This window comes from Gossypium hirsutum, chromosome D05, assembly GCF_007990345.1.
Source record: "Gossypium hirsutum isolate 1008001.06 chromosome D05, Gossypium_hirsutum_v2.1, whole genome shotgun sequence".
Taxonomy (NCBI): domain Eukaryota; kingdom Viridiplantae; phylum Streptophyta; class Magnoliopsida; order Malvales; family Malvaceae; genus Gossypium; species Gossypium hirsutum.
Window position 1 is genome coordinate 1035934 of NC_053441.1, and position 14066 is coordinate 1049999.

The 14066-nt window shown below is 29.8% G+C and overlaps 1 protein-coding gene and 1 long non-coding RNA gene across 2 annotated transcripts; both read left to right on the forward strand.

Moving 5' to 3' along the window:
- Positions 1 to 1514: 1514 nt before the first annotated feature.
- Positions 1515 to 2739, forward strand: LOC121217424 (uncharacterized). The gene is made up of 2 exons (XR_005913525.1): positions 1515 to 2089; positions 2419 to 2739. It is a non-coding gene; the product is annotated as an uncharacterized lncRNA (long non-coding RNA).
- A 691-nt stretch (positions 2740 to 3430) lies between these two features.
- LOC121217425 (probable indole-3-pyruvate monooxygenase YUCCA4) lies at positions 3431 to 5866 on the forward strand. Its single transcript, XM_041093001.1, has 4 exons — positions 3431 to 4611; positions 4705 to 4953; positions 5032 to 5154; positions 5404 to 5866. Exons 1-4 carry the CDS (start codon positions 3955 to 3957, stop codon positions 5641 to 5643), a joined length of 1269 nt encoding a protein of 422 aa, XP_040948935.1. The 5' UTR covers positions 3431 to 3954; the 3' UTR covers positions 5644 to 5866.
- Positions 5867 to 14066: the final 8200 nt, after the last annotated feature.

Sequence of the window (14066 nt, forward strand, 5' to 3'; positions counted from 1 at the left end):
TTGGTACCTTAGTTGATTATTTAATGTATTTATGTCGAAAATTAAAAAACTCGAAAAGAATTTAAAAATACGATCCTTCTTTATATTTGCGTTATTTTTTTTAAAAAAAATTACTTGGATAAATCAAAATGAAAATTCCTTCTTATCTCGAATTAACAAGATGTCACATCCAGTAAGTTAGGACACGACACCTCGTATTTTTGAGAGTAAGCTTGCCTTTTATTATTTTTTTAAACCTCATTTATTTCAAATTTCAAAGGATATTCGATTATTTAGGAACAACGCGAGAAATATTGAAGCTCAGTAAGTTAGGGCACGATTTTCTCGAATTTTCTAAATACGAAATATTGCCTTTATTATTGAAAGTTTAAAAGGGTATTTGGCCATTTGGTCGAACGGGGAATCGAAACCCAGCACGTTAGGGCACGTTTTCTCGAATTTTCTAAATACGAAATATTGCCTTTATTATTGAAAGTTTAAAAGGGTATTTGGCCATTTGGTCGAACGAGGAATCGAAACCCAGCACGTTAAGGCACGTTTTCTCGAACTTTCCTAACGCGAAATATTGCTTTTATGAAAGAATTATTTTTGTTGGGTAATTAATATAAATTCGTGGTAAAGTGGAATAGCGAAAAATGAGCAAACAAATATGAATTTCGATATCAATGAACATAACAGAATAAAAATAAATGCATAGTAAGAATGATGATATCAGAAATAGAGGAGTAAGACAAACAAGCAATGTAAGAGAATAATAAAAGATTAATAATAATTATAATAGTAAAAATAATAATGGTAATAATAGCTAAGTTGGAAATAGTAACAGTACATTAATAAGACAAATAATATAATAATAGTGATAGCACTAAAGAAAAGAAAAATATATATTAATAATAGTAATAAATATAATAGTAATAAATAGAAAATAATAGTACATTAATAATAATAGTATATGTTAATATCAATAATGATATGTATAAAAAAGGAAATAATAATATGGTAAAAAAATATGTTAATAAAAATAAAAATAGAAATAAAAATAATATTAATAATGATATTAATAATAGTAATAAAACAGAGAAAAGAAAAAAAATACATATATAACGATGAAAAGTAATGATAATAATTATTATAATAGTAATGATATAAAATCAATGAGGTAATAAGCAAATGGGTATAAAAAGAAAATATAATCATAGTAATAATAGTTGTAGTAATAATAATAGTAAGAAAAATAGTGATAATATAACAATAATAGTAATATAACAAGAGAATAATAATAATAATAATAATAATAATAATAGTAATGGAGATAATAATAATAATAATAATGATACTAATAATAATATAAATAAAAATATAAACAACAAAAAAAAGCAATAGCAATAATAATAATGGAATGAAGGTGATAATAATAATAGTAAATAATATGCAAGAAAATAAAATACAATTATAATACCATAATGTTAAATAATAAAAGAAAATATAAAAGAAAAGGACGAAAAGGGGCTAATTTGAACTCTAGACAGAAATTTGGGGCGAAAATAATAAAATAAAAAGAAATGGGACCGAAATGCTAATATACATAAGTGTCAAAGCCAAATTAAAAAGAAATGAAATAAATGAGGCATGATTGAATGTTTGCGCAAATGGGAAGGACCTAATGCACAATTCCCCCATTTTCAATTAAAAGGCACATATTAGGCCTGATAAACGGGTTAAAGTGTAGGCTTCCTTTTTTAAAAGAAAACTTAAAACCCCATTTTTTTATTTTTTGTTTCCAGCCCTTTTTTTTTAAGAAAATAGAAAGCTTTTTGCTTTCTCTCCTTCCCCTTTTCTCCCCCATTTCTCTCTTTTTGGCTAGGGCTTCATACCCATCATCGCCACCGCCGTTAAGGCCACCATGGATGGTGGTTGAAGGCAAGTGAAAAGGAGGGTTTTTCACCTTCGTTTAAAGAGTTTGAAAACCGAGCCTCCTCAAAACCCCCCTCAAAAAAATGATATATGAAAGAAAGGCCTATTTTTCTCTCTTGAAATCGACTTCAGCGACGGAGAGGAGAATTTCGATGGCCGACCACGGGGCGTTCGGGTAAGGTTCTCCTCTTTTTGTTTTCTTTTTATTGATTTTTCTATTTAAAATGGGTTTGTAATGAAAATAAAAAGATAAAAAATATAAATTGAACAAAAAGAAACCGAACAAGTAGAGACTAAAATCAACCTTTCTTGATTTTTTTTACTGATGTGTGTGTAAAAAGCTTTTCTCCAAAAAAAAAAAGAAGCTGAAATTTCAATCCAGGTTCTGGCTTTTAAAGCCAAGTTACAAGACTTTTATTTTCTATTTTTTTGTCTTTTTGCTCTTGTTTCTTCTGCTACTTGGCCTCTGTTGTTGCTGCTGTTTCTTCTTGTTTGTGTTTGCAGGGTATAGGAGTGTCAGACGCGTGGAGCGTGGTGACCAAGGCTGAGGCGTGCGAGTAGGCCGGCGTGCGCTAGAGGCATGGCAGGCGGCGACAGAGGCTAGAGGCAGGCATGTGGCGCCTAGGGTTTGCTGCTGAAATTTTGCTGAAAAATGTTTTAGATTTTGGGCCATTTGGGCTTTAGGGTTTTGATTTGTTTGGGTTTAAATTTTGGGTCATTTGTATTTTTTTTGGGCCCGGGCAGATTTTGGGCTTTACAGGAGACATACATGTTAAGTCTCAAATTGAACTAATCTCTCATTGGCAATAAACTTGTAAGGGTTTATATATTGATATCCATAAATATATATACTATTATTAACACATTAGTTGAGCTAGTATCATTAGTTAATTAGCTATCAACTCAATTAAGAAAAGATTTAAAAACTATTTATAGGTAACATTAAGATCTTAAAAAGTAATAAATATTAAGTAATTATATATATTGTTTGTAAACTTTTTTAAACCTCATAAATGAGTTAAGGATGTGATAAGTATTATATTTATTTAAATATTTTTTAAAATTTTTTATTACATCTTATAATATATTTACCAAACCCTTAACCTACTTGTGGAATTTTCATACATATTTATTATTTGATACACAATTAGTGGAATTTTTTCACAAGCATAATTAAAAGACTACCATATATCTTATTTAAAAAAAAGCCTGTTAGTATATTAAATACAAATTTATAATTTAATTATTTTATAAGATAAAAAAAAAGTTATATAGCACATGTCTAAAAAACCATATTATAAAGTTGTTTACACAAAGAGAAAACATAATCCGAAGCCTACAAGCAAGTGTACTAAAAATTTGAATTTTAGTGTGCGCAGGTACCGTAAACTTATTCATTGTAATACAGTGGATTATTGCTCTATTTGCCTTACTTGAATTGCAGCAAGAAATTTAAAAAAAAACAAAAACAAAAACAATGCAGATAGAACTCAAAAGCTGAGAAGAAAACAACCTTGAGAAACAGAACAAATCCTTTTCCTTAACCTTCACGCCTCCATTAATACCCTTATTTCCCTCCCTTTCTCTTGCTGCCCTGCTAAAATTAATTACTACTTACAATCATAAAATTGAAAATGCACATTATCTCTTCTTTTCTTTGCTTTTTCTATGTTCTATTTTCCCTGGATTAAAACCCCTGAGTTATGATCCTCCTCTCCTCCCCCCCCCCCAATTTTTTTCTCTTTCCATTGACTCGTCATTGTTTCTCTCTCTTGAGTGCTTTTCGACTACCTTTTAAAATCCCACCTCAGCTACATGGGATTTTTATGAATTGAGAAAACAGAGCTTTACAGAGTGAAAAGAACAGGGGAAGTAAAAAAGAAAACTACAGAGGTTTTTTTTTCCTTCTTTTTTTTTGTTCTCTCAGTATCCTTTTAAGCTTTTTTTCTTTCACTATCTTTCTTCTCCTTCTTTTTTTGGGGGTACACTTTTCTTGATTTTTCCAATATCGTTTCCTTTTTCTTGGGATTGTTTCAAAACATGGGTTCTTACAAAGGCGAAGAACAGCATCACCATCATCATCATCGAAATGAATCGAACTGTGTTTTGGTTCATGGGCCTATCATCGTAGGTGCAGGACCATCTGGTCTAGCAACATCCGCTTGCCTTAAACAACAAAGCGTACCTTCTCTTATCCTTGAGAAAAGCGACTGCATTGCTTCTTTATGGCAACATCGAACCTATGATCGCCTTAAACTCCATCTTCCCAAACAGTTTTGTGAGTTACCACTCCTTGGTTTCCCTCATAATTTCCCAAAGTACCCAACCAAACACCAGTTCATCTCTTATATGGAAACCTATGCTTCACATTTCTCAATCAAACCTAGGTTCAACCAGGCTGTAATAAAAGCCGAATTTGATCATGTTTTGGGGTTTTGGAGGGTTAAAACTCAAGACTTTGAATACATTTCAAGATGGCTCATTGTTGCCACCGGTGAAAATGCTGAGCCTGTAATACCAGATATCCCTGGTATCGACAGGTTTAAAGGTCGAGTTGTTCATACCAGTTTATACAAGTCTGGTTCTGTGTTTAAAAACCAAAGGGTTTTGGTTATTGGATGTGGTAATTCCGGCATGGAAGTCTGTTTGGACCTTTGTCGATTCAATGTTATCCCTCACATGGTTGTTAGAAACACAGTAAGTTCATTTAATGTCCCAAACCTGTAACGCATTAGATTATATATTCATTGTCCCTCATGTTATTTATCTGTTTTTATTTTTCTTACATAGGTGCATGTATTACCGAGGGAAATGTTTGGTTTCTCAACATTTGGGATAGCAATGGCACTTGTCAAATGGTTCCCTTTAAAACTAGTGGATAAATTGCTTTTGCTGCTAGCCAATTTCACTTTGGGTAACACTGACCAAATAGGCCTTCGTAGGCCGAAAACGGGACCTATCGAGCTCAAGAACGTCACGGGAAAGACTCCGGTCCTCGATGTCGGCGCATTATCACAGATAAAATCTGGTAAAATCAAGGTATGAGAGACCCTCCCTCATGTTTCAATCACCATTTATTTTTGGGGTGCCATGGTTGATTTTATTACACATTTTCAGGTGGTGGAAGGTGTTAAAGAGATAACAAGAAATGGAGCTAAGTTCGTGGATGGACAAGAAAAGGAGATTGATTCAATAATATTGGCTACTGGATACAAAAGCAGCGTGCCTACTTGGCTCAAAGTAAATAATTAATATGCTTATTATTTTTAGTTTTAACATGCATGCACAAAATCATTTAAAATATATTATATTTTATTAATTTTCAAGAAAAGAAATACATTGTATTGTATATGTATAGGGATGGGAATATATAAATGGGTTCTTGTTCTTATGATTCTTTTTCCACTTTTTTTTTAATTAATTGGTACCAGTATTGATAAACTATATGGTTATAACTCTTTTTTTTTTTACCTTTTTTTGGAAATATAGGGATGTGAATTTTTCACCAAAGATGGCATGCCAAAATCGCCGTTTCCTAACGGCTGGAAAGCGGAGAAGGGATTGTACACAGTTGGGTTTACAAGAAGAGGGCTTCTAGGAACGGCTTCTGACGCCGTTAGCATTGCTAAAGACATTGGTGAACAATGGAGGACAATCAAAGAGTGTAACGACAGCAATTTTAATTATCTTCCTCAAAGAAACGTGGTCCAAAACATAGTAAAAAAGTAAAAAGAGAACTTACCGCCGGTGACTTTCTTGTTTGTTTGTTTGTTTTTTTTTTGTTTTTTAATTTTGTGGCTTTTGTTGAACATTGTAAATGCATCAATTTTGTTAGGAAAGGGAGGGGGGGGGTTACATCCATCTTTTCTACCTCTTTATTAGGTTAGTTTGATGATGTAAGTTTGTATAAAATAATTTCATAAATAAAATAGAATGTACTTTCAATTTTTACTACAAAAGTTGTCACTAGAAATGATTATTTTAATTTATAAAAAAATTTACTTTATCATGAATATATGAAAAAACATAAACACAATTATGATATAATAAACAATTTAATCACGTGCTATGCAAATTGCTAAATCTATTCAAATATATACAAGAGAATGAAAAGTTATATCTCCGGCTCTTGTGGGAAAATCCCAAGTCAATGGTCAATGAAAATATTGGCGAATTGGAAGCAAGTTTAATATGCAAAGAACAAAGTTGCTTGGCAACCCCCTTTTATTTTTATCAATATCATTTAAACTTGAAATATTTTTTTGTCAACTTCTAAATGATTTCCAATGTGTAAATTCCAACATTTTTTTCTGAAATAAAAAATTAATTTTGTAAGTGATCGATCAGAACAAATCCTAGGTTTCTTTGAAGCTAGGAAGAAAAGTTCAAATAAGCATGCGAAGAAAGTAAAAGGCACCAAAAGTTATCTCTACAGCTATTAATAATATCACTATTATTTTAATTATAGAACCTAAATTTGCTTTAATAAATTATGTAAACGGATGGACCGACCTTCTTGCTACTAAGCTTTTATAACATATTAGGTCTTAGATGGTGTGCCCCTTCATTATTGAGTAGATTTTTTTTAAAAGATTGTTATTGTACTTTATCTAATTAAAAGTGTTTAGTATGTATATATATTTGTTTATTGGTAATTAATTATAACCTTCAAATGAAAATTAGATTAACATTACAACAAATTCAATAAAATTATTAGATCTCGAATCCGACATCAAACTTGTCATTGAATCAAGGCTTGAATGGTAATTGCATAGCTTATCAGTATCATATATTTAAAAGAGAGTTGGTATCTATATTTATTAAAGAAAATTTAAAATACCCATAAATTATAGGTGAGGAGAGAAATTATGTTTGAATATTACACAATCATAAATCCCAAAATATTTAATCCTTTTTAAGAGTAAAAATGAAAATAAAAGATATTTTAATCATTTTTTAAAAAAAAATCTTAAAAATACATACAAATAATTTAAAGCATAAACATGGTTCATTGTTCAAGCAATAAATCATGTGCAAGTACAAAACAAGACAATTGAGGGTTTTAGAGATAAAGACACGAGAGGACTGAGCAGCAAAGAGAAGGCAATTGGTGTTACTGAACACTTCAACACTGTAGATATAGTAAGTACCCACAACGCCTAGTACACACTATATAACACAAACCTTTGTTTGCATCTAATCTCTCTCCAATTTTTCAATCAATATTTTGCTTTCTTTTTTATTTAATTCAATCAATCAAATCAAATTAGTTCAATTATTCGATTAACTATTGAATTTAGTTCTGTTAATTTCTTAAAAATTTTGATTACCAATTAATTCGATTAAAATTGATTAATTTAACTGAACTATTCCATTAACTACAATTATTATTAATATTAAATAGGTTGAATGCATTATATAAGCTTAAAATAAAAAAAATAATGGATTTAATAGAGATAATTTTTATAATGGACTTAAAAAAGAATTATCAAAACTAAAATTATTTGAAAAAAGTAAAATAAAACTACATAAATAAAAAATAAAAGAAGGAAATATGCAAAAAAAATTCTATTAATTGTTAGAATTAACAGAAAAAAATTTAATCCATTAATAGAGTTTTAAAAATTTTAGGTCAATTAACGTTGGAAATTTGTTTGAAGTTTTAATTTGATTGTAATATTAATTAAACGGAACTTTTGAACACACGCCTATTCACTCTCTCCTTTCTATACATACATTCTTATATATATATATATGCTGACTGTTTGCTTCTTCTTTTTTTCTCTTTCTCCTCCACGCTGATAATTGAGACAATGATGGGGCGATCTGACGCCTTCCCTTCCCTTCCATCGACGACATTGTACGAATTGGCTATTCATTTTTATATATCAGAAAAACGGATTGACAGCTCTGCTTCTCTCCGTTCATTGCTCTCCACGTAACAATCTCTTGGTTGATTGTTGATTGCTGATGCAAACAACGCCCCTTTTTTTTTTTCTTCTCTGCCGCCACAACACAATTTTACAGTGTGTGAGAGAGAGAAGTGTAGGAACAACGTCTATAGGACGTGGGAAAAACAAAAAAGGCAAAAGTCCAAAGGGAGAGTTAAAATGGAAGGTGGGGGGATTTGGATTTTGGGGAAGAGCATTCAATTCGAATATCACTATCACACGATTTCAAAAGGCATGCGTTACGCTATTCAGATTCTCACGTCACTCTTTATTTTAAAAAATATTTTCTCTCACTGACCATTGTTGCAGTGAGCAGTGAGAAGTGAGAAGAAGGCACATTTTGCATGGTTTTGATGATCAAACAAACAAAGTTTTTTAAAAATTTTTCTCGATTGTGTCGTTTTTTTGGATATCCATATTTTGCATGCTCCCCACCTGCTCGACGTATTGTCCAGTCGACCGTCTTTTACTGGCCCACTCTCTTCAACTGGGATTTCAGAGAGCGAAATCAACAGGGTGGCGCGTGTATGGGACGCGAAACCTGTGGAGGGTGGGGGAAAAGGGGGCTCGGGGATCGAGGCAGGGGCGTATCTATACAATGCAAGTATAGATTGGCATGACATGGCATGCAAATGTACTAATCGAAGACTGATGGTTGTGCATGCATGCCAAATTGGCATTCTCTTGAAAACTTAAAAAAAGTACAGTTACTTTATTTATTTAAAAAAATAAAATAAAAATGTGCAGGATGCAGAACACAATATTCACTTACTGGATATAACAGTTTTATGATCTTTCTTTGGATATTGATGAGATGATGATGAAATAATATGATTCAGTTGTCCCATGGATGATCATCGGTGCTGAAAAACCTTTTGTTTTGGGTGATAACATTCATATTGGGCCCACTTCCTCTCACTTCTTACTTATGTAAAGGGTTAAAGTGCAAAACCCGTCGTGACCATAGTATAAGATACGCCCCATGGAGGTCTGTCGATAAGATGTGGATCATTTAGTCCACGAGAATTGGTCTAATTTAAAGAACTGTTGGAGAAGCTTATCAGATTAAAGCCTAGTTGGCCTAATAATGACGATATGACAACTTAGGCTATTATATTAACTAATCTTAGAAGATTAATAAGAATCATATCTCGTAAAGATTATATTAGATTTGATATGACATATATTATAAATCCCTAAAATTAAGGGATATGGTTAATCTCATCCGTCGATGTAAATTAATATTGTCCGTCGATTTGGGGGGGCTCAACTATAAATAAGGAGCCTCCCCCTCACTTGAAAGGCATTCCATTATATGTTGACTTCTTAAGAGTAATAGAATTCTAAGAGCATTTACTCAAATACCTTATGTGTGTTCTTTTTTATGGCTTTCTATTGTTCTTTGTGGCTTCTTTTGGCATAAGTTTACTTCTGCTATATAAATTGGTGCCTTGAAAGACTTTTACAAGAATCCTCACTTGAGTAATGGTTAACTTAGGCGAGTTTGGACAAACGGATCGCCTAATGCCGCACGGATCGTGAGGTGAAAGATCTAGCCCCTTAACACTTACACCTGCTTGGACCTTACACCTTAGCTGACATGAGATGTGAGATGAAAATTACCCTGATATCCTAAGAGAGAGACTTCTCGATGCCCCCAAAACAAAACACTAATACAACAACATAATTTCTATTTTTTTTTAATTTCTCAAATTCAAAATCAACCTAATCCATTTAATTTGTAATGTAAACTTTGACTCAACTTCAATTTTAAAATACAAATTTGAAGTAAAAATAATTTTTTTTTATAAATGTTCTATAGTTATGTAACACTCCTTAACCCTAAACTGTAGTCGGAATAGGGTTACGGAGCATTACCGGATATATCAGATAACTTATATCTAGTTCACAAATAAATAACAGATATAACATACTTGTATCAAATATGTCATATTAGTTCCATTTCATCCTTATAACCAATTTAAACATCATTCTACAACCACAATTACAAAACTCTTATACTTAACATATACATCACTTAGGTACATGCCACGTTATCAAAAGAAAGGTACATCACTAAAATTTCTTTGAGGTCGGGATTGCTCTGGATGTTGGACCGAACACTAGTTTTCTACTAACCTGCGCACGGAAACAGCCGTATGCTGAGTATTAGAATACTCAGTGGTATTACCATAATTCAAATTTATAACATTTATCGATAAATTATATACATTTAATTTATGTCTACAATTATTCATTAATTATATCATACTTTAAATCAACTTGATAATTAATAACAATAAGCAATATTTCAAATCTTGTATTTAATTGCACTCATACCTTATTTCACTATCTCAATTCTATTGGATTTTTCACATCCCATTCCAATAGTTCATTTCAATTCATATACAATTCATTCAATTTATCATTATATTCAATATCAATTCTATTGCAATTTGTACTCATTAATATCATATAACAAAAATTTATTCTTAAGCACATCATGAACTTTGGGCTCATATCTTCAAATCTCATATCTCAATTTTCAATTCACATATCAATTCTCAATTTCACATTCTCATTTATTTCTTTCCATAGCTCAATCAATCACACTTATTCAAATATTCTCATTTCAATTATTTACCCCTATTAACAAGACTGGGACCTTGGCGGATACACGGATCCAACCAAACACACCAGAATGGCACCTAGTGCCTCATCGGATAGTTCGAAGCAATAAAGTGACACCCAGTGTCTCATCGGCAGAGCTGAAGAAAGTTGGTAGCCAGTAGTACCTCATCGAATCTATTGGAAGTAACAGTATGACACCCAGTGTCTCATCGACTCAAGGTCGAAGTATCCATGAACACTTCCAATCCTATGGCATGCCAACTATATCCGACTCAGCCCGACTAGTTAATAGGGTATTCAAATCATTTTTTTATTTCAAATTCACTTTCGATTCAATCACAATTCAATTCAAATTCACTTTTCACTTTTCACTTTTTAATCAAGAAACAGTTCACATAATTTCACTTCGATTCAATTCATTTCATTCACTTTTATTCAATGCAATATTTTAATACTCACCTCAATTTCACTTACCATGTACTTTAATTGAAATTTAACAATTGAAAATAAATAAATTCAAATTATTGTAATACAAATCGAAATTTTCTCGAATCACTCATTGTCCACCTTCTCCTTTCCTTTCTCGGACAATGACTCTTGCACGACATTAGCTACGTAATTAAACAATTAAAAATCATTAATACAAAATTTCATCAAAATATTTCTATTTATACCTAAATTTACTTAAATTCTAATTTAATCCCTTATCATTACTAATTTTATTTTCCCAATCTAACTCCATATTCTCTCTTAATTCTTACTATAAACTCATTTTAACTATTCAATTTCACCATAAATCCCTAATTTTGAAATTCTCTCAATTTAGTCCCTACTATTCAAAACTTATGTTTTATTTTACAAATCAACCCTTTACTAACTTCTAACTTGAAATTCACTCAATTTAACCCCTAATTCATCAATTAATTCAACATAACTCATGTCTAAAAATCTACTATCTTTCAAAATTTCAGCTCATACTTAATAGTATTTTGTTCTAGTTTCATAAAAACTCAAAAATTACAAGAAAATGGGTTAAATTGACTTACCAAATTAACTTTGAACCTTGAAACCCCAAATTTTCCTTCTTTCCTTCCCGTTTCTTTTTTTTCCCTTTCTCCCCTGTTTTCGTTTTGTTATTCTGTTTCTATTCTCTTTTTCTATCTTTTATTTCTTTTCTTTTATATATATAATAATATAATATAATAATATAATTAATATAATACTTATTTATTAAGTAAATAAATATAATATATATTAACTAAAATATCTCAGATATTTCTTTCGTTATGTCACCTCAATTTAGGCGGATGGCATAATTCCCCATTTAGTCCTTTTAACTTTTTTAATCTATTATTCAACTTTCACCCTTATTTCAATTTAGTCCTTTTTTCACAATAACTTTTAATTAAGTCAAATTCACCTAATTAACTACACAACTAACTTCGTAAATATTTATAATAAATATTTAAGAGTTCGATTTACCGGAACGGAGTCCCGAGAATATTTTTTTTAATTTGGTCCTTTTTAATCAGTTAACCATCGAAACATTAAACTTTCTTAACGAAACTTTAATACTACCCTAATGACACTCCGTAAATATTTATAAAAATATTTAAGGCTCAATTTATAATATCAAGGTCTCGATGCCTTGTTTTTGACCCAATTTATCTAATAATTTATTTTAAATCACAAAATTCACTAATTTTAGAAATATTTCTAAAATCATGCTTAACTTATAATTATTAATTAGTAAACTTTTTTAACTTTTTTTTCATCGGATTTAGTGATCTCAAATGACTATTCTGACACTACTAAAAATTAGGCTATTACAATTTAAATTTGTTATTATATCAAATTTAGGAATTATCACGTTAGTTTTTATATGTTATTTAATGCTTGATAATAAAAAATTTAAATAATTAAATGATTATTTTATAATTTTTTTTTATATTTGAGTGATAGAAAAGAATTTACTCCATGATTATAAGTGTAATTTGCCATGGTGAAAATTATAATGGTTACGGTAAAAAATTATTAAATTATGTTTGTGAAAGCCACTTTTTTTTTGAAAACGTGATTTGCATTTCTTTACCTCTAGTAGAAAGAAAATCGGTATATTTGGGCCGGATCTATCACTTAAAAATGAACTTTTGGGCCAATAAAATATTTAGGACTTCTCAGAAGGGTGGATATTTTGTTAATTTCTTTATTAATGCAAAAAATAAAAAGAAGAGATAAATTGTCATAAAATATGAGAAAAAAGGGATACTTTTTAATTTTATAATTTAAATATCATTCTAACATGATATTTGAACTTTAATTTAGGACAGTTACATATATAAAGAATTAATTTTAATTTAATTATACATATAAAATATTGATTTTTTTAAAAAAATATAACTATTTTAATGTTGAAGAAATATAATAATTTAGGAACAAGTTGAGTATGATTAGAAAGGATGGTGACTACTTTCCCTATAAGTTAACGGTCTACGTCGAGATACGTGACGTTGGTAGTTTTCACTGTATAGTCAAGTTCCAAATCAACTAATTTTCTAGTGAAATGTCTTAACGAAATATTTGTATTTGTAAATTTGATTTATAAAAAAAAGAAAGAATGAGTTTAGTTATTAGCGAAAGGCTTCAATTTTATGTGATTGGAAATTTTTAAAATGATAGGGGGTAAAGTGTAAAGAGAACATGAATTGGTTAATGGTTATATATTAAAAATGTCTATAAACTATAATAGTTTATTCATATAAGTCCTTATGGTTTCTTTTTAGTTATAGAAGCCGTTTTTTTTAATACATATTCATAAAAATACTTATTTGTAATTAGATAACATTTTTTTAGGACACAGACAAAAAAAAATACATGTAACATTGGACAAACAAACAAGTAAAACATTACCAAAATATTATTGATGAGATCATATTAAAACTATTTTAATCTAATAAATTACAAATTATTACAAATATTAGTACGATACATTTGACATAATATAATATAATATGATCACACAAATTAGTGTCTAGATAGAGTTTCTATGATGACTTATGCAAAACACAATATAAAACAAAAATAACAAAAACACATAAAAATGTATATAAAACAAATTATTAACAATATGTTTATAATATTCTAAACCCACGAAAAAACACAAATATAAATGTGGTATAAAAAAACTACGAATGCATCAACACAATTACCAAAATTCACATTTTTTCATACCATGTATCTTCATGTTGTTTTATCAATAATCATACTCATTCAATATATATTATATTTAAGAAAAATTTTGGCGTATGAATAATTTTTTACATAGATTTCAATAAATTTATTCATATACATTATTTTTCGTGTTATGCTAAATTTTTTTAATTTTAAATTCATTATAAATTTAGCACTTATGTAGTATATTCTAATTTTAATCTCTTTCTGCTTTATAGAGTTCCAACTCTAATTGATTGGATTTATATTACATAAATAAGAAATTGTTAGATTTTGGACAAGATAAAGGTTCTACAAGGCCCTTTTGAAAGTCAAGGATCCATAGGAACAGAAAAAGAA